We start from the raw sequence: 22,082 nt of genomic DNA, 5'->3' as shown, positions 1-22,082 counted from the left end.
TAATTATTTTCATCATGATTACTTACCTATACTTCCAGCAACTAGAATTTTCCCCAGGAATAATACAAAGTATGTAACTTCATCAGTAACTGCAACTCTGAGTATCAGAAAAAAAGAAAGTATAATTCTGTGTTTAAAATATACTTGGTACTTGAAATTTATGGCAGTAAATATTCATGAGTTTATTTTGGTGTGTCTTTGCTGAAATTGTATTTGGAAATTGTTTTGCAAGACATGATGGTGGAACTCATGGATGATGTTCTGACTTATTTTTAATGTAAACAGAAGATGGCATTGTAGGGCTGTGACGAGCCCTGCAGTGGTGGTGTCAGCCTCTCTCTGATTTGAAGCCTATAGACACCCTGAGCCCTGAGGATGCTGTATTTTTTTCTGATTTTGTTCACTCAGGCTCCACCAATTCTGGGAGGGGGAAAGACGATAATGTGGTTCATCTGGGGGAATTTCTTGAGCAGAGGGGATAATAAAAATGAAAAAATGCCAATGGACCTAAAGACACAGGTGGATGATGGGAGCAACAATTCTCAGATATGAAAATAAATTAATGGTATGAGAGATAATATTTAAATCTATCAAGTTAAAAGATAATATTCATATCCAATAATGCCACCAACACTTTAAATAACAACATGTAAAGGATGTAGTGCTCAAGGTTCACCACATTGTTAAATTACAATGTTCAGCCTGATTACTTACTTTAAAACATTTCTCATCAGCAGATTGAAAGCATCTTTTGCTGACCTGCAGAAGTTTCTGCCATATATTGCAATCTGAGGAAGACAGTTGATATTATTCTGGAGCCAGTAACATACTCTAACAAGCTCAAAAGACAATCCAATGATAGGAAGGTAACCAAATTAATTCCTGTCATTTGCAGAGCTATCCCCACTCTTCTTTCTAACATGTGTATTTGTGGTACACACTGTGTGTCCTCAGCCCTACACAACTCTCAGGGTCATTGACAGTCAGGTGTGCTTCGTATGCTGTATGCCCTCAAACTCTGGGGGATTAGACAGCCTTAAACAGAGGCAGGTCTTTTTCTCAAATTCCAGATAATGGATTCTGTCTTTAAAATGTTTGGGCTAGAGTTTATTGCTGAAAAGGTTAAATATTGTAGTCTCTACACAAAAAATTACTCTTAAGGAAACCCAGTACCTTTCACTAAATTTGATTTATTGATGAATAGGCTTAACATAATACTCTCATTGGAGGTAAATTAATGACTGTTTGAATCTCCATAACTATTTCAATCACTTTTCCAGACCCTGTGCTACTGTGATAACAAGCAAATGTCATAAGGTTATACTGTAGCTTTCTAAATGTTAGAATAATTATATTTCTGGATCCCTTATGTTAAAAAACCAATTTAGCAGTTTCCATATTGCCATAGGAAACAAGTAAAACTCAGTCAAGCATTGTCAATGTCCACACATTTCAACACAAGATTCATAAAATGGATAAGACCCTTCTTTAAAATTATGTAAATTCCAGAATTAGAAAGTATTTTCTTCTCAGAGTGAAACATAGATTAAATACTCTTTCTTCCCACTAAACTATGCCAAGGACACACAAAACCATTTTTTTATCCAACACACTTATAAGTTTCCAAAGTGTGTAATATTTTTTTCTCTCAAAAGATATTGAAGGTAATAATATAGTTCAGATACTATGTCAACTAGGGAAGCATATCCCTGAATCATGCATTGGATTCACAGGCCTTATATCAGCATAGTGATAAATTCAACTGCATGATGTAAAAGTGCTTTAGAGAGGGCAATGTAGACACGAGGTTTGGGATTGCAAAGAAGCAGCTTAGTAAATAAAAAATAATCTACCTACCATAATATAGGCATTTCTGTTTAAAAACTTTATTGCATTTTCCAAACACCAGAAGCAGCATCTCAGGCAGCATTGCAGGAATTTAGACAATGTGTTCTGGGTACCTATGAGAAGGAGATATTTAAATATATTAATGATCTGTGGCTGAACCTTATCAGTCAAAATAAATAATAATACAACATTTAAAATGAGATTTAGAATTATTTATTGTTATAAAATATACATAATATAAAATTTGCCATTTTAACCATTTTTAAGTGTACAGTTCAGTGGCATTGAGTACATTTATAATGTTGTACAACCATCACTGCTATCCATTTCCAGAACTTTAAAATCTCAAATAGAAATTCTATGCCCTTCAACAGTAAATTCTCATTCTCCTCTTCCCTCAGCTCCTAGTAAACTCCATTATATTTTTTGTCTGTATAAATTTGCTTTTTCTAGGTGCTTCAAATAGGAGGAATCATACAATATTTACCCTTTTGTATCTTGCTATTTCACTTAGCATGATGTTGTCAAGGGTCATCATTTCATTCCTTTTTAAGGTTGAATAATATTTCATTGTATGTACATAACACATTTTGTTTATTCATTTGTTGATTGGAATTTGGGTTGGTTATACCTTCTGGCTATTCTGAATAATGCTGTTATGAACAGTGATGTGCAAGTATCTGTTTGAGTTCCTTCTTTCAATTCTTTTCATATATATCTAGATATGGGATTTCTGGGTCACATAAAATTATATTTAAAAAATTTTTAGACGCTGCCATACTGTTTTCTACAGTGACTACATCATTTGACATTCCCTCCAGCAATACATAAGCGTTCCAATTTCTCCACATTCTTACCGACACTTGTTATTTTCTGCTTTTTTCTTTGTTTTTATATATATATAATAGCCATTCTAATGTGTATGGAGTGCTATCTCATTGTGGTTTTGATTTGCATTTCCCTACTGACTAGTGATATTAAGCATCTTTTCATGTCCCCATTGGCCATTTGTATATCATTTTTGGAGAAATATCTATTCAAGTTCTTTGTCCATTTTTGAACTGGGTTGCTTATTATTTTGCTGTTGAGTTGTAGAAGTTCTTATATATTCTGGATATGAATTCCTTATCTGGCATATGATTTGGAAATATTTTCTTCCATCATGTAGGCTGTCTTTTCACTCTCTTGGTAGTGTTCTTTGTTGAATAAATGTTTTTAAATTTGATGAAGTTCAATTTATTTTTCTTTTGTTGCCTATGCTTTGGGTGTACTGTCTAAGAAATAAGCACCAAATCCAATGTCATGAAGCTTTCATCTTATGTTTTCCTCTAAGAGTTTTATAGTTTTCGTGCTTTTGTTTAGGTCTTTGATCCATTTTTAGTTAATTTTTGTATGTTAATGTAAGATAAGGTTGAACTTCATTCTTTTGCATGTGGATATACCATCTTCCCAGCACCATTAGTTGAAAAGACTGACCTTTTCCCATTGAATGGTCTTATATGTGAGAGTTAGTTTCTGGGATTTCTGTTTTATTTTACCTCTATATGTCTGTCCTTATGCTAGTACCACACTCTTTTGATTGCTGTAGATTTATGATAAGTTTTGAAATCAGGAAGTATGAGTCTTCCAGCTTTTTTGTTCCTTTTCAAGTCTGTTTCCAATATTAATAATAAAATATTTTAAGGTACATTCCAAGCAAAGTTTATGTGTTTGTAAACAATATATATGGGTATGAAGATTTATGCCCGTGACACCCACATTTATATTTTAAGCCTAACCTGACCTGAACTATAGACTTGGAACTGCCAACCTGACATCTCCATCATGCTTCTCAACAATAGCATCTCAAAACAGAATTCTTAATCTCCTTTTGAAATTTGTTTCTTCTGGCTTCCACAGCTTAATAAATAGGATCACACACCTTTTCTCTCTTTTCTTCACCACTGTCCCTCCCCTTCCCTGACATCAACTCCTTCAGCAAGCTGTCTCTGGTTTTCCTTCAGAACAGAACAGGTCCCAAACGTGCCTTTTCATCCTTACTACCCTAATCCAAGTTATAATCATCAGGTATCCCCCCACCCCCGACCCAATTTATTATCTTCACAAAAGTCAGGACATCTGAAATCTTACGTTTAAGACGGTGGTCCAAGTATTCTAGGACAATTTTAAACATTTGAATTAATGCAATAATTAAAGATCCAAATGCTAGGGATCCTGTATGATATCTGCACAAAAATAAAATGAGAATAAGTTAAAACTTAATACTATTATTTAAAGGGATGCTAATTGAATAATTTTCACAAGTAAAAGGTATCTGCAGAAGGATTAACAGCAAAGAGCCTTTTGCACTCTCTTATTTAGACTGATAAAAGTCTCTATAGAGGAATTTTAAACCATATACATCTGTCTTACCCTTCATCAGCATAAAATACACCAATAGTCTATCATCATAAAATAGGATGTTTTTACTGCTCAATGGAGACACAGAGCCAAGTTAATCCTTGATCTTTCATTTGGTATCCTCCTCTATCTTTTTCTCTCTCTAGTAACCTATAGCATTTAGAAGGAAATTGGCTTGGGTAGGGATTGTAAAACTGGCTATGAAACCAGACAAAAACCAATGGGCATCCATGAATTTTGATTCATACCTTTGATTTCATTTGTACCTTGCCACTTGAATTAATGAGCCAAGACTGAATTACAAGCACACTAAATGTAACTGACAAGTTAGGTGTAGGATTCAACTTGGAAGTTACCGTATGGCTCGTCCAAATGCAGTAAAAAGTGGATATCGTGGGATGTCATCAGGTTTTTTCATGGCCCAGTAATAAGTAGCGAATGCACCAGCAAGGGCACACTGACCCAATGCAATGACGAAGTTTATAAGCCAGAGAAAGACAAATAAGTTGTATACATGGAAGGTAGGGATGTATTGATGGTACAAGCTCTTTCCACCATAGAAAGCAAAGTTACACAGAGCCCCAGGGCAAGCTTTGGCAATTTCAGTTGTATGAAAAATCTGCATTGAGAAAAAAGAACACAAGGACATAATATTAAATATCACTCCAAGATAACAATTCCCTGTGTTTTCCTCTTCCCCTTAATTGCATGTCCTGTTGTTTCTCCATTAGCTCCTGCTCTTAATCCTCTATTTTCTGTTATATCACTTTATATAATTCTCTAATGAGCGCTGGAAAGTATCCCATTTTTCATCAAATGCTCATAATCTGCACCTACTCTAATTTCACATTTATCAGTGTTGTTGTTGACCATACCTACTTTCTATGGTCTTGGGTATATACTAGGGCAGGCAAGCTCAGGAAATACAGTGCTTTCTCTCCATTCTGCCCACTGTTTTCAATACTCTCCTGCTTACCTGACGCACACTCCCTTTCAGCACATAGTTGTCCCCATCAGTGTATAGGATCTCTGCTTCGGGACAATTCCTACAACAACTACAAAATGAATTGCAGCAGAAGTCTATATTGAAGTAAGTAAATGAAAGAGTTTCTTGTACTTACCTCTGGGTCACAGGTTTGATTTTCATGTATACAATGCCCCTCTGGAGCTATGACTTTGTATACAGGTACCCCTGATGTCGCCAAGAAACTGAATAAACTCCATTAAGGATAAACTATTTGCTGGTGGATTGAAAATAAATGGACAAGAAAACAATACAGACTGCTCAAAAGTGCATGAGAAATTAACTTTAAAAATGCCTAATATATTAATAATATTCATCTATTTTTCAGGCCTAGATTAATGTAATGTGGGCCAGCTGCACTGAGTGGCCCCTTAAAAACAGTAAAATGTATAGGAGCTTTCTTGGCTTATTGCTAAGGAGCAGTATCATGTGGAGACAAAATAAAACAAATTTACAATATGAACTATTTGAGGGGAAATTCAATCAGTAGATTGAAACATTTTTAGAGCTTGGGAAAAAAAATAGTTATTTCTTAGTACATTCCTCATCTTCCCAGGGATAGAAAACACTGAACACAAACTCCCGGTTCACGAATAGTCATGTGAACCTGAGGTTTAAAGAGGCCAGTTACCAAAGGATACACTGCTGTCACAACCCAGTAGCAAATGCAGATTGAGAGCAAAATGAAAGTTAAAGCTGGATAGACTAATGTACTAGGAATGTATCCAATGGCTCTGAAATAAAACAAATAGTTGAAATTCAAAATGATTGTTAAAACTAGAAATAAGCTTTAGACTGAATTGATTCTAAGAAAACTAGTAATAACCATGGACTCTTTTTTGGTGATCATTCTGGCATATTCTCAGTTGGTTTTACATTTTTATTTATTTATTTACTTATTTTTAAAAGTAAGTTGAGGCATTTTTCCGAGGCACATGTTAGACTCCTGCCTAAAGTCCCTCAAATTTTCCTCCCTTTGGTTACTACTGTCTGATTTGATACATTGTAATCATGGCATCTCTTCCTTTCGTTTAGATTCTTAGACTTTTAAAATTGAAGAAGACCTTGAAGATCATGTGTCACACTGTGGGAATCCCCCACTAATTCAAGAATCCCCTATACTTCTTCAGAATGTGTTCACTAGCCTTCAGTGAACACATTGAGTGATGGCTACTTACTTTTACATGACATGGCTTATTCTATTTTCTTATCAAGGTATTAGAAATTTCTTCGTTATCTGCCGGTTTGCAACCTATATCCTCTAACTTCTGGGGAAGAAATGACCATTTTACCATTTTTTCCACATAGCAACCCTTCAGGTAATTCCTTATTCTTTTTTCTTTGGAAAATATAATGTCTATTTGCAGTTAAATGTATTTTTAAATTATAAATTTGAATTATATTTGAAAATATAATTTCTAAAATGCAATTTTGGAAAATATAATTATCAAGGATAATAATTTCTTTGATATTTTCTAATAGGACATGGCTTGTGAAATGTTCACTATCTGACTGCATTACTTCTAATGACTTCTGTTACATGATCTTTTCAGCATATGACACTGGATTAAACACAATACTGTTTCATATGGCCATTGAGAAATAACATGAAAATCTTATCACTCCTAACGCATTGATGCTTAGATTTTTTTTTGTATTTCCTACCTTCCTCACCTCACTATTTAAGCTATACTGTTTGCTCTTTTCTCCATACACTGCTGTTAAGTGAATTATTCTGTGTCCTTAGGTTTACCCTGTATTCTCACACCTATTTATTTCAGTCCTTATTACCCCCTGAGCAAACTACCAACCTGTTTCAGTTTTACTGGCCCTTTAACACAAACACATATGCTCACACAAATGCACATTTAGAAGTGAAACAAGTACAGCAAGTTACAGTGAACTGCGCAATATCATACTACTTAAGAAATAAACCCAGAAAATCAGTAGTTTTCAGTGGCTAATGATAGGTTATTGTGGGAAGGAGAGAGAGTTTAACTAACTGCTTGTTAACTATTTAAACCACTGACTTCAGGTGGCACTATTATAATAAAAATAATAATACAGTAATTTTGTTCAAATAATCCTTAAAGACTGTTAAAAATAATTTGGTTCTTGGTCATTAACAATGTAGTTTCCATCACACTAAATAGACAGCATGGGCTGTTGGCTTTATAATAATACTTTCCCGGTTACTTCCATGCATTATTAAAAAGCTCACAGTATTATTCTTGAATGACCTTTTGGAATAGTGTGGAAACTATAGGTGTTATTATCTCTTGGCATGAATTTTATGAAAGATTTAGTGTTTATTTTGTAACTTTTAAAAAATAAAAATGACTCTTGATATAAAGTGTTCCTAAATTATGGGCTTTAGATATGAAATGTATAGTCTGGTGCTCCTGGAATCAATTGTCCTGTCTATTAGAAAATTATGTCACTCAGACAGAAGTGGCAACAGCATATAATTGACTTTATAGAATTACGGTGATTTAAAGTTTTGCAAATGATCTCAACCATTAATATGAACATATGACCCAGTATGAAAATAATATAACATGTAATCTAGCTAACTTTTATATAGCACTTTATCACTTACTTTCACATGTGTCATTCTCCTAACACATATTTGGTGTTCAAAAACTGCTAATATGTAGACTAAATAGGTTTTACCCTTATTCTATCCTATGATTATTGAGGTTTGGGAATATTAAAGGACTTGTTAGTGGTGACCTTTCTAATAAGTGACAAAGTGTGAACTTGAACAAATTTTCCTGAATGGAAGATGCTTTCTTTTAAAAGTCTTCTTCTTTTCTTCTTTTCTTTTCTTTTTTTTTTTGAGACAGAGTTTTACTCTTGTTGCCCAGGCTGGAGTGCAATGTCATGATCTCAGCTCACCGCAACCTCTGCCTTCCGGTTCAAGTGATTCTCCTGCCTCAGCCTCCCAAGTAGCTGGGATTACAGGCATGCGCCACCACGCCCGGCTAATTTTGTATCTTTAGTAGAGACAGGGTTTCTCCATGTTAGTCAGGCTGGTCTCGAACTCCCGACCTCAGGTGACCAGCCTGCCTCGGCCTCCCAAATGCCTCGGCCGGGATTACAGGTGTGAACCACTGTGCCCAGCCAAAAGTGTTCTTAAAAGGAAAATAGGTGAGATATTTATGCAAGGGACAGTGACTGATTTTACTGACTGATACACTTTAGCTGAGTTTCTACATTAAGGGCCTTACTTGCTTCCTTCCTTCAGCAGGATAATGGCGACTCGGATTCGATTCCTGAGGAAGATCAGCATGAGGATGACAATCACTTCAATGATGCAGAGTATTATCACTTTGAACAGGAAAAAAAAATCAGTCTGTAATACAAGTAGATATGGAAACAAACCTTCCCTGCAAATGCTAGGATTGAACTTTATTTCTGCCAATTCTGACACCTCATAATCTAAGCAGTGTTATCTCTCCAAAAATGCCAGTCTTAGAGATTAACTTTCACAAAATCCTAAGAAATCTAGATTAAAGCCTTTAGCAAGAGCTTGAACATCTCTTTTGGAAAGGGTTCATCTCATCCATAAAAGCATTTCACACAACTTGTAGAACTTAGAAAATAGGAATGGCAAAAGGGAAGGGCTGCTTTAGGTAGTTCTATTTTAGATGTTTTCACCTTTAGTTCATTGAGTAAGACAATATACAGAAGACACGTTTTGAGCTGTTCACTTTCTTCATAATGCCTCTTAACTGTCCTTGCTGGCTGGCAGGGCAGGTTCTTGGCTGTCCCATTATTATTTTGTGACTCTTCGCACTATGGGCACCATTGATGGAATCAGGGTGTAAACTTAACCCAATTTGGCCAATATAAGTATTAGAATTTAAACTAAGGGAACCTAGTTTAGTCAACTTAATTTATTTAGTTTTGAATTGAAATTTATAAATCTTGAATTGCAGGTTATACAAACTGCGTCAAAACCATCTTTATGTGAAATAAGTGAATCTGCAGAGAAAGAATAAAGTATAGTTGTATAAAGAAAGACAGCAAGGAGAAGAAATCTTGGGTTCTTTTTGGCTTTCATTTCCTGACTCCAAGTAAACTTTGAAGTCCAGCTACCTTTCTGCTTTTTTGAGTTTGACGAGGCACTTCTATATCCTTACAGTAAATACCATCTGCTCTGCTCTCAGCCTGTTCCCATTTTCTTTTCTCTTCAGCTAGCTTGAATTAGTTTTTTTAAACTTGAAGCCAAATATCATCAATTATTATATTTCCTCATTTCTAAGACACATCCTTAATTAAGTAATAACTTTTTAGGAAAAGTGAAGAAACACTTCATTAAATGTTTATTTAATAATTTTAAGATGCAACCTGACTTCAGAAGTGTTAAAAAGTAAAAGTTATGGATCTTAAAATCAAGAAACAGAATCTAAAATTGTACAAGGAACTTAATGGAAACTTAAATTCCCACTTGTGAAAGAATCCAGTCTATAACCTCCTTGCTAGATGGTTATTTAGCTCACGCTTGAACAGTTCTGTTGATGGAGAGCTCATTATTTCATTCTATTATTATATCACTAAAATTCTGACACATCACACATCAGTTACTGTCTCCAAGTAAGCAGAAGTTCACCCAGAGGTATATGAAGATCTTAGTAATGTAACATCTTACTTCTACATCTTCCTTTAGTTATACTACGTATTTATGTTTTCATGTACATTTTATTCTCTTAAAACACTAATTCGAACCCAAAATTGTGGTGTGTAACCATATTATGCTAAAATTGTTATCTTCTTTGAATGAACCTATAAAGATAATACATATAAGAGTCACTTTATATTATGACATTGCACTGTTAAAAAACTCTTTATATCTAACTTCCGCCTTTATAAAATTGCACCCTCAAAATAATTACATTAGAGAAATATAACTGTCTTTTGAACTTACATACAGTCATGCACTGCATGACAATGTTTTGGTTAACAATGGACTTCATATACAATGCCAGTCCTGTAAGATTATAATGGAGCTAAAAAATTCCTATTGCCCAGTGGCATCGTAGTGCAATGCATTATTCATGTGTTTGGAGTGATGTTGGTGTAAACAAACCTATTGTGCTGACAGTCATATAAAAGTACAGCACATACAAGTAGGTATAGCATATAATGCTTGATGCTAATAATGAATGAGTTTGTTATTGTTTTATGTATTTACTACACAATATTTTTTGTTATTTCAGAGTGTACTCCCACTACTTACTATTAAAAAAGTTATCTGTAAAACAGCTTCAGGTGGGTCTTTCAGGAATATTCCAGAAAAAGGCATTATTATAATAGGAGATGACAGCTCCATGTTTTTTATTGTCCCCGAAGACCTTCCAGTGGGACAAGACGTGGAGGTGGAAGAAAGTGATATTGATGATCCTGACCCTGTGTAGGTCTAGGATAATGTATGTATTTGTGTCTTTAAATTTTAAATTTTTTGTTTCTAATTTTTTAGATAAAATAGAGATAGGGTCTCATTCTGTTGCCCAGGCTGGTCTTGAACTCCTGGGTTCAAATGATCCTCCCACCTTGGCCTCCCAAAGTGCTAGGATTATAGGCATGAGCCACCACACCTGGCCTGTGCCTCCATTTTTAACAAAACATATTGAAAGTAAAAAAAAAAAAAAAAAAATACCTTAAAAATAGAAAAAGTTTTTAGAATTAGAATGTAAAGAAAGAAGATGTTTTTGTACAGCTGTTTGTATAAGTGTGATTATAAAAGAGTCAAAAATTAAAGCTAAATGTTATTATAAAAGAGTCAAAAAGTTAAAAAAATTGAAAATTTTAAAAGTTATAGTAAGCTTAGGTTAATTATTGAAGGAAGTTTTTAATAAATTTATTGTAGCCTACATGTACAGTGCTTATAAAGTCTACAGTAGTATACAGTAATGCTTTTCACATTCACTCACCACTCACTGACACCCAGAACAACTTCCAGTCCTGCAAGCTCCATTCATGGTAAACACTCTTCACACGGGTACCATTTAAAAAAATCTTTTATGCCATATCTTTACTGTATCTTTCCTATGTTTAGATATATAAACTCTTGCCATTGCATTACAATTTCCTACAGTATTCAGCAGAGTAACATGCTGTATGGGTTTGTAGACTAGGAGCAATAGGCTATTATGTGTAGCCTAAGAGTGTAGTAGGCTATATTGTCTAGGTTTGCATAAGGTTACTTTATGATGTTTACACAATGAAAAAATTGCCTAACAATGCATTTCTCAGAATGTATTTCTCTCATTAAGCAACACATGACTATCCTATATCCCCCCTTTTGTTTGAATAAGAGTAAATAGTATAAATATATTTGATGCCCTATAGAGTCATTAGTATAACTGTAACTTAACAAAGGATGAGACTGGCACCTGGGGGCTAAGAGATATACACGAATTCATAGTTAATAGCAGAGATGTGAATAGAACGATCTCTGAACACAAAATAGAACTCATAAAATTACAATTTTGGTATTTATAACTCTGCCTACTTTCAGTGTTTGTGTTAATGAGTGTAATTTCACATATATGCTTTTGTTTTTGGTGCCTAGAATTTTGTCCAAACACAGAGCAAGTAATCAATTAAAATCTGAAAAGTGAGTTATGAAAGCGGAGGCTTATTTGAGTTATCAGTATTCCTAGACTTGAAAATTCTAATAAGCTCTGTATTTTCCTAAAGGTACATCTCTTTACTTTTCCAATGGCAGATTCTGATCACCTCAATGGCGTTTGTGTGGAAGGGTCTTATGAGACAGCCGGGGGTGGGCACAGAACCTGTAACTAAGATCCATCCAAGAGTAAAACTAGAAGTTTCAATACATAATGGGTGACATTTGTCACCTTTAGAAATAATAGACAACAGTAAGCAGGTTGCTGAAGAGATGTGGAATCACTTAAATTCAGGAAAAATGATGAGGATGCAATTCCCTGATCCTGATGAGGATGGCTGATTTTTGCAGTTAAAAAGGAAAAGGTATAAATGAAACAATTCTATAACATATTTGGAAAAAAGATGTCAGTGAAGGATATTAGTCTGCATGAGAGCTAGAAATGAGAAGCCAAACAGTAAGAAGTTGGAGTTTGATACAGTATTTTTTTTTTAAGAGAAAAACTAAATGTGGTGGAGAAGGAATCTGGGAGGGACATCTGTGCTGCTCAGCTAGGTCATCAAGGTTGGCATTGTCTGAGGAAAGCATCTCCCACCGCTGTCTGAGCCCCTTTGCTAAAACAGCTTCTGATTGGTAATCTTGCTTTCCAGGTGCTCTGATCCCAGGAAGGTAGTGTCCTATATGGAAAATGTCTGCACTTTGGTCACTAGGAGACTATTCTAATGATGCAAACAAATATAGGGTGCTTTGGTGACTTAACATGAGCTTGTCCTTGAAAGCCTGAGTATCCTTGAATGAAGTGGCAAAGTCAAGTTTTCAAATTGATGGGAATGGGACCCATGCCTGGATTCATGATGCCCCACCAAGATATTGCTCCCTTCTGAGGTTCTTTCTGGGCTTCTTACCAGGCTTCCTTGAATGTGTCTTGTCTGGCTCTCTAACTTCAAGAATATAAAGATGATTTTTGTTTAAAGCAACATGTAGTTAGAGATTATTTTGAAAATCTTGATTAAAGAACACAAATCTTACAAGGAGTATTATAACACCACCATTCTAGGAATATAAGATTAAAACCATCACTAAAATCATTTTGCTTAAAAAATTTTGTTACGTTTAAATAAATATTTACATTTGTTAATATTAAAAAATATTATCCTTAAGAAATTAAAAACCTTGAAGAAACACTTCAAAAATGCAAATTTATTTTCAGATACTTATTACTCATAATTCCTATAAGTGGTTTAAATGTTTTGTTATGAAAAATTGTTGTTTTTCCTTTTCCTTTTTCTTTTTTAAAAACAAGTTTGAGGCTGGGCACGGTGGCTCATGCCAGCATGTTAGAAGGCGGAGGTGGGAGGATCACTTGAGCCCAGAAATTCAAGACCAGCCTAGGCAACATAGGGAGACCCCATCTCTACAAAAAATTAAAAAATTAGCCAGGCATAGTGGCACACATCTGTGGTCCTAGCTACTTGGGAGGCTGAGGTGGTAGAATTGCTTGAGTTTGGGAGGTCAAGGGTGAAGTTAGCCGTGATTGTGCCACTGCACTCCAGCCTGGGTGACAGAGCGAGATCCTATCTCAGAAAATTAAATAAATAAATAAATAAATAAATAAATAAATAAATAAATAAGTTTGAAAAATCAAGCATTTGTTTCTTTTTAAACATCTTTCTTAGACATCAGGTTAATGCCTATAAATGTCTACAACTAAACCATTTTAATTTGAAGGCAAATGGCTTGAGGTCCTTGTAAGGTAATATTTTCTTAGATTATACAATACATTTTCCTCAATGACTTTTCCACTTACTGTAGTTAGAGGATTATAGACACATTACCTTTTATGACACTAGTGATAAATACATTTAACAGGTTATACCAACCCAAGTTTTCCTTTAGACAAAAAGATATTTTCTCATTATTACAATTTTAATGAAACCAGTTTTTAAAATACTCACTAAATATGAACCATGTTTGTTGCAGTTCAAAGTACATGCTTATGTTAGTCTGAATCCCGATGTCATAGATAGTTAATACAGAACTTGGGCGTTCCTGAAGATTGGTGTACTGCTGGTAACTGTGCCATATTCCTTGAAAAAGAAAGAAAAACAGAGTAATATAAAATATGATTTTCTGAAATAGGAGCTGTATGTGCTCATCATACATATCTACATGAAACTGATCAGCATGGTAATTTCTGCAAAGGCAAGACACATATTTACACAGCAAATATTTTATTTGGATCCAGTAGTCTAAATGTGATACTATATTTGATATAAATATTTTCAGTATTTGTCTTGATGATTATGGCAACATCTGGCTTTAAATGTCCTTTTGACTAGAAATGACCTTAATATCCATCGGTAAGACATCATGATATATTTGTTCAGTAGAAAGATGCATCAAAAACTCCTCCTAAGGTTTATACCCAATACTAATTTATGATTATCTGTTTATTTATCATTGCAATTCTATGATTTTTGAGGTTGTTTTAATAGATGCAACAAGTTTAGGGTTGGAATTTTTTAAAAAAAATTTTTTAAAAATGAACTAAATCATTTTTATCCATAACACCATCATTCTAAAATCTATTTTGTCTGATATTATTGTCTTCTTCCACTTTCTTTTGTTATTGATTGCTAGTATATTCTTTCCATCCCTTCACTTGCAAATGTTCTATTTCCTTACATGTTGTATAACTTTTATAAATAATATATAGCTCCAATTTGTATGTGTATATTTTAATCTGACCTGACAATCTCTGTATTCTAATTGGTGAGTTTAACATATTTATACTTTATATATTGATATATTTATATTTGTTTCTATGTTCTTAATTTTGCTTTCGTGTTCTACTTTGTGTCTATACTTCTTTTCTTCCAATTCTTGTCTTTTAAAAATTGATGATTTTTTGTTTGTTTACTTGTATTCCGTTTTTCTTCTCTACTGGTTTTGAGCAATCTACTCTATTTTTATAATAGGTTACCTTGAAAATCTGTTCTTTTTTTTTAATAAGCCTAGAGTCAATATGTTAACAAGGAAATACAAGACCTTAGTTACTCAATAATCACCCACTCTAATTATTGCTCAATAATTTTGTTATGTACATTTTAAATAAATTAGTTAGCATGTAGGTAAAGCTAAACAAATTTTGCCTGCATAAAATAATAATTTTAGTGTCCAATGTCTAAAGCAATTATTATTTTATACAGGCAAAGTTTGTTTAGCTTTACCTAAATGCTTACTAATTTATTTTCTTTGTTTACTATCTTTTCTTGCATCTCATATATTTCTGTGGAATTATTCACCTTCTTCTCTCTCTCATAGCTGCATTCAATCCATCAGGAAATATAGCTATTATACAAATAAAAGCATGTATGGCCACCCTCAAGAGTTTCCCTCATTTGGCATATAAATTTCTGCAATCATCTCCTTACTGGTCTTATTGCTTCCACTCTTGCCTCACCACAGTCTATTCTCAACACAGGGACTATAGCAATCATTATATCTCATCGCTCTGCTACCCAAAGCCCTACATTGCCTCCCTGTTTCATTCAGAGTAAAAGCCTAGGTTTTATATAATCTGTAAGGCTCTGCGCCCTTCATAAATTCTCTGACCTCATCTCCTACTATTTTTTCCTTTACTCAGCACACCCATCCACACCAGGCTCCCAGCCATTTCTTCAACACACTCTTATTTTATAGGGCCTTTGCTCTAGCTGTACCCACTGTCTGGAACTTTTCCTTCATCTTGACTGTCTAACTCCATTGCTTCCAAGTGTGTTCTTAGATATTTTCCCCAAAAGACCCCTCCAACTAATACCACCATTTTCACTCCTTGCCCTACCATGGCACTCTCAATCTCCCCTTACCTGCTCTACCTTTTCTTTTTTCCATAGCAATAACCACCTTCTAATACATATATTACTTAGGCTATGAGCATCATGAGAGTAAGAACCTTAGTCTGTTCCTTTACTGTTGTACATCAAGAGTCTAAAATAGTGTCTGTACACAGCAGCTGTTCAATTGATATTTGTTGAATAAACAGAATAATGTATGACTAGGTATGTATTTCTCTTCCTTTACTCTCCTTAGTATAATGAGAGCTTCCTATAGCTATGGATCCATGGTTTCATCAGTTCTGGAAAATTCTCAGCCAAGAGCTTTCAAATATGGTTGATATATGTTAGGCCCTTCTCAACCTATTTTCTATTTCTTTAAACCACACAATCATATTTTTGTCCCTGTGTCACATTCTGCTATATTTTTGATAATTACTTCAGATTCATATTTCAGTTCATTAATCCTCTATTTTGCTGTTTAGCTTATCAATTTGTTTTCAATCTAACATTTTTCTTTTGAAAAGTTCTATATGGCTCATCTTCATGTATGCCTGGACATTTTTGTTGATTTTTATTTTTGTTGTCCAAGCCTTGAATAAATGATACTCCATGTCCATGAATGAATGAATTCACTTTTCTTTTTTTTGAGACAGAGTCTTGCTCTGTCACCCAGGCTGGAGTGCAGTGGCACAATCTCAGCTCACTGCAACCTCTGCCTCCTGAGTACAAGCGATTCTCATGCCTCAGCCTCCCGAGTAGCTGGGACTACAGGTGTGTGCCACCATGCCAGCTAATTTTTGTATTTTTTTTAGTACAGACGGGGTTTCACCATGTTGGCCAGGATGATCTCGATCTCTTGACCTCGTGATCCACCTGCCTCAGCTTCCCAAAGTGCTGGGATTACAGGTGTGAGCCACTGCGCCTGGCCATGATTCTATCTTTAATTCTTTAAACCTTTCATGCCTGGTTATTTCATGTTCTATATCTTTCTTTCTTTATTTTTTTCTTTAGAGACAGAGTCTTATTCTGTTGCCCAGCCTGGAGTGCAGTGGCGTGATCTCGGTTCACTGCAACCTCCTCCTCCTGGGTTCAAGCAATTCTCCCCCCTCAGTCTCCCAAGTAGCTGGGACTACAGGTGTGCACCACCATGCCCAGCTAATTTTTGTATTTTTAGTAGAGACAGGGTTTCACCACATTAGCCAGGCTGGTCTCCCACTCCTCACCTCAAGTGATTGTCCGCCTCAGCCTCCCACAGTGCTGGGATTATAGGAGTGAGCCACTGCACCCGGCTACATGTTCTATGTCTATTAATTCCCATATCTGAATTCTTGGAGACTTCGATCTCATGTTTATAGTATCCACTGATTTTCACACAGAACTGTTTTCTTGCAGGTCAGATAGTCTCGGACTTTGTTGATCTGAATCTGTGAAAACCTGGTGATGTTAATTGAGGAAACTTTCATCTAGAGGAGATTTACATTTGTTTATTTTGGCAGTCAAAGGGTACTAACAAACTGGGGTCACTTTAGACATTTCTAGGATCCCAGACTTACTCCAGGAATTTCAGGTATGATCCCCTGTTCTGCTGCCAACTCAGGTCTAAGTCTCCTGATCCCAGCACTGCTATGGGTTACCCAGTGTTTCACCTGTGCTTCCTGCTTGGTTCCCCGCTTTGATTTTAGCTCATGAGTTATTTTTGTCCTTTGGAGGAGATTTCCTTTATTTCCTAAAGTTCATCAAAACAATGTATTATATAAAACAATACAGTGCAATACTCTTTTTAATGTCACGATTTCATAGCAAGAAGGCCCTTCAGACAATTTATTTTCCTCCTACTAGTGAATGTGAAAGTCTAGACAATATTTTCCAATTTCTCTTTCTTTGCTTTCTCTCTCTTGTCCTAGATTTTTAAAAATTGTGATCTCTGGGCTTCAAGTCCTCTTTCCTCAATAACATTCCTGAATAACAGTAATATCAGCAACAACAAAGATAAACATTATTTATTGAACATTTACTTTATGCTAGCAAAATCTAAGTACGTTATAAGCATTATTTTGTTTAGTAGTCACAGATTCCTGTTATATGATTGAGACTCCTATGAATTAAAGAAAACCGTATGCTTGCAGAGGATCATACAGTTAATATGTGATGAATCTTGGATTGCGCCTTTTTCTTTTTTTTTTCTTTTTATTATTATTATTATTATTATTATTATCATACTTTAGGCTCTATGGTACATGTGCGCAACGTGCAGGTAAGTTACATATGTATACATGTGCCATGCTGGTGCGCTGCACCCACTAACTCGTCATCTAGCATTAGGTATATCTCCCAATGCTATCCCTCCCCCTTCCCCCCACCCCACAAAAGTCCCCGAAGTGTGATGTTCCCCTTCCTGTGTCCATGTGTTCTCATTGTTCAATTCCCACCTATGAGTGAGAATATGCGGTGTTTGGTTTTTTGTTCTTGCAATAGTTTACTGAGAATGATGATTTCCAATTTCATCCATGTCCCTACAAAGGACATGAACTCATCATTTTTTATGGCTGCATAGTATTCCATGGTGTATATGTGCCACATTTTCTTAATCCAGTCTATCATTGTTGGACATTTGGGTTGGTTCCAAGTCTTTGCTATTGTGAATAATGCTGCAATAAACATACGTGTGCATGTGTCTTTATAGCAGCATGATTTATAGTCCTTTGGGTATATACCCAGTAATGGGATGGCTGGGTCAAATGGAATTTCTAGTTCTAGATCCCCGAGGAATCGCCACACTGACTTCCACAAGGGTTGAACTAGTTTACAGTCCCACCAACAGTGTAAAAGTGTTCCTATTTCTCCACATCCTCTCCAGCACCTGTTGTTTCCTGACTTTTTAATGATTGCCATTCTAACTGGTGTGAGATGGTATCTCATTGTGCTTTTGATTTGCATTTCTCTGATGGCCAGTGATGGTGAGCATTTTTTCATGTGTTTTTTGGCTGCATAAATGTCTTCTTTTGAGAAGTGTCTGTTCATCTCCTTTGCCCACTTTTTGATGGGGTTGTTTGTTTTTTTCTTGTTAATTTGTTGGAGTTCATTGTAGATTCTGGATATTAGCCCTTTGTCAGATGAGTAGGTTGCGAAAATTTTCTCCCATTTTGTAGGTTGCCTGTTCACTCTGATGGTAGTTTCCTTTGCTGTGCAGAAGCTCGTTAGTTTAATTAGATCCCATTTGTCAATTTTGGCTTTTGTTGCCATTGCTTTTGGTGTTTTAGACATGAAGTCCTTGCCCATGCCTATGTCCTGAATGGTAATGCCTAGGTTTTCTTCTAGGGTTTTTATGGTTTTAGGTCTAACATTTAAGTCTTTAATCCATCTTGAATTGATTTTTGTATAAGGTGTAAGGAAGGGATCCAGTTTCAGCTTTCTACATATGGCTAGCCAGTTTTCCCAGCACCATTTATTAAATAGGGAATCCTTTCCCCATTTCTTGTTTTTGTCAGGTTTGTCAAAGATCAGATAGTTGTAGATATGTGGCATTATTTCTGATGGCTCTGTTCTGTTCCATTGATCTATATCTCTGTTATGGTACCAGTACCATGCTGTTTTGGTTACTGTAGCCTTGTAGTATAGTTTGAAGTCAGGTAGTGTGATGCCTCCAGCTTTGTTCTTTTGGCTTAGGATTGACTTGGCAATGTGGGCTCTTTTTTGGTTCCATATGAACTTTAAAGTAGTTTTTTCCAATTCTGTGAAGAAAGTCATTGGTAACTTGATGGGGATGGCATTGAATCTGTAAATTACCTTGGGAAGGACGGCCATTTTCATGATATTGATTCTTCCTACCCATGAGCACGGAATGTTCTTCCATTTGTTTGTATCCTCTTTTATTTCATTGAGCAGTGGTTTGTAGTTCTCCTTGAAGAGGTCCTTCACATCCCTTGTAAGTTGGATTCCTAGGTATTTTATTCTCTTTGAAGCAATTGTGAATGGGAGTTCACTCATGATTTGGCTCTCTGATTGTCTGTTATTGATGTATAAAAATGCTTGTGATTTTTGTACATTGATTTTGTATCCTGAGACTTTGCTGAAGTTGCTTATCAGCTTAAGGAGATTTTGGGCTGAGACAATGGTGTTTTCTAGATATACTATCATGTCATCTGCAAACAGGGACAATTTGACTTCCTCTTTTCCTAATTGAATACCCTTTATTTCCTTCTCTTGCCTAATTGCCCTGGCCAGAACTTCCAACACTATGTTGAATAGAAGTGGTGAGAGAGGGCATCCCTGTTTTGTGCCAGTTTTCAAAGGGAATGCTTCCAGTTTTTGCCCATTCAGTATGATATTGGCTGTGGGTTTGTCATAAATAGCTCTTATTATTTTGAGACACGTCCCATCAATACCTAATTTATTGAGAGTTTTTAGCATGAAGGGTTGTTGAATTTTGTCAAAGGCCTTTTGTGCATCTATTGAGATAATCATGTGGTTTTTGTCTTTGGTTCTGTTTAAATGCTGGATTACATTTATTGATTTGCGTATATTGAACCAGCCTTGCATCCCAGGGATGAAGCCCACTTGATCATGGTGGATAAGCTTTTTGATGTGCTGCTGGATTCTGTTTGCCAGTATTTTATTGAGGATTTTTGCATCAATGTTCATCAAGGATATTGGTCTAAAATTCTCTTTTTTTGTTGTGTCTCTGCCAGGCTTTGGTATCAGGATGATGCTGGCCTCATAAAATGAGTTAGGGAGGATTCCTTCTTTTTCTATTGATTGGAATAGTTTCAGAAGGAATGGTACCAGCTCCTCCTTGTACCTCTGGTAGAATTCGGCTGTGAACCCATCTGGTCCTGGACTTTTTTTGGTTGGTAAGCTATTGATTATTGCCACAATTTCAGCTCCTGTTATTGGTCTATTCAGAGATTCAACTTCTTCCTGGTTTAGTCTTGGGAGGGTGTATGTGTTGAGGAATTTATCCATTTCTTCTAGATTTTCTAGTTTATTTGCGTAGAGGTGTTTGTAATATTCTCTGATGGTAGTTTGTATTTCTGTGGGATCGGTGGTGATATCCCCTTTATCATTTTTTATTGCGTCTATTTGATTCTTCTCTCTTTTTTTCTTTATTAATCTTGCTAGCAGTCTATCAATTTTGTTGATCCTTTCAAAAAACCAGCTCCTGGATTCATTAATTTTTTGAAGGGTTTTTTGTGTCTCTATTTCCTTCAGTTCTGCTCTGATTTTAGTTATTTCTTGCCTTCTGCTAGCTTTTGAATGTGTTTGCTCTTGCTTCTCTAGTTCTTTTAATTGTGATGTTAGGGTGTCAATTTTGGATCTTTCCTGCTTTCTCTTGTGGGCATTTAGTGCTATAAATTTCCCTCTACACACTGCTTTGAATGCATCCCAGAGATTCTGGTATGTTGTGTCTTGGTTCTCGTTGGTTTCAAAGAACATCTTTATTTCTGCCTTCATTTCGTTATGTACCCAGTAGTCATTCAGGAGCAGGTTGTTCAGTTTCCATGTAGTTGAGCGGTTTTGAGTGAGATTCTTAATCCTGAGTTCTAGCTTGATTGCACTGTGATCTGAGAGATAGTTTGTTATAATTTCTGTTCTTTTACATTTATTGAGGAGAGCTTTACTTCCAAGTATGTGGTCAATTTTGGAATAGGTGTGGTGTGGTGCTGAAAAAAATGTATATTCTGTTGATTTGGGGTGGAGAGTTCTGTAGATGTCTATTAGGTCCGCTTGGTGCAGAGCTGAGTTCAATTCCTGGGTATCCTTGTTGACTTTCTGTCTCGTTCATCTGTCTAATGTTGACAGTGGGGTGTTAAAGTCTCCCATTATTAATGTGTGGGAGTCTAAGTCTCTTTGTAGGTCACTCAGGACTTGCTTTATGAATCTGGGTGCTCCTGTACTGGGTGCATATATATTTAGGATAGTTAGCTCTTCTTGTTGAATTAATCCCTTTACCATTATGTAATGGCCTTCTTTGTCTCTTTTGATCTTTGTTGGTTTAAAGTCTGTTTTATCAGAGACTAGGATTGCAACCCCTGCCTTTTTTTGTTTTCCATTTGCTTGGTAGATCTTCCTCCATCCTTTTATTTTGAGCCTATGTGTGTCTCTGCATGTGAGATGGGTTTCCTGAATACAGCACACTGATGGGTCTTGAGTCTTTATCCAATTTGCCAGTCTGTGTCTTTTAATTGGAGCATTTAGTCCATTTACATTTAAAGTTAATATTGTTATGTGTGAATCTGATCCTGTCATTATGATGTTAGCTGGTTATTTTGCTCGTTAGTTGATGCAGTGTCTTCCTAGTCTCGATGGTCTTTACATTTCGGTATGATTTTGCAGTGGC

The 22,082-nt window shown here is 35.6% G+C and overlaps 1 protein-coding gene and 1 long non-coding RNA gene across 8 annotated transcripts in view; one reads left to right on the top strand and one right to left on the bottom strand.

Annotated features, from left to right (window-relative positions):
- The window catches only part of LOC134759445 (uncharacterized), a 53,390-nt gene extending 42,438 nt beyond the window's left edge, over positions 1–10,952 (top strand). The window contains exons 2-3 of the long non-coding RNA XR_010135656.1: positions 6,488–6,591; positions 8,119–10,952. This is a non-coding gene — a long non-coding RNA (uncharacterized LOC134759445). The remainder of the gene's footprint in view (positions 1–6,487; positions 6,592–8,118) is intronic.
- Positions 1–22,082, bottom strand: part of SLC44A5 (solute carrier family 44 member 5) — a 443,676-nt gene that overhangs the window by 11,790 nt on the left and 409,804 nt on the right. For all 7 annotated transcript variants that reach the window (XM_024251656.3, XM_054532995.2, XM_054532994.2 and 4 more), the window contains 9 exons: positions 13,862–13,993; positions 8,503–8,602; positions 5,914–6,006; positions 5,370–5,457; positions 4,605–4,867; positions 3,979–4,073; positions 1,858–1,961; positions 715–788; positions 27–97 (listed from right to left, as the gene is read on the bottom strand). In XM_024251656.3, coding sequence (XP_024107424.2) covers positions 27–97; positions 715–788; positions 1,858–1,961; positions 3,979–4,073; positions 4,605–4,867; positions 5,370–5,457; positions 5,914–6,006; positions 8,503–8,602; positions 13,862–13,993 — 1,020 coding nt within the window. The remainder of the gene's footprint in view (positions 1–26; positions 98–714; positions 789–1,857; positions 1,962–3,978; positions 4,074–4,604; positions 4,868–5,369; positions 5,458–5,913; positions 6,007–8,502; positions 8,603–13,861; positions 13,994–22,082) is intronic.

The sequence above is a fragment of the Pongo abelii genome, chromosome 1 (assembly GCF_028885655.2).
Source record: "Pongo abelii isolate AG06213 chromosome 1, NHGRI_mPonAbe1-v2.0_pri, whole genome shotgun sequence".
In the NCBI taxonomy this organism is placed as follows: Eukaryota; Metazoa; Chordata; class Mammalia; order Primates; family Hominidae; genus Pongo; species Pongo abelii.
This window is presented reverse-complemented; position numbering and strand designations above follow the sequence as displayed.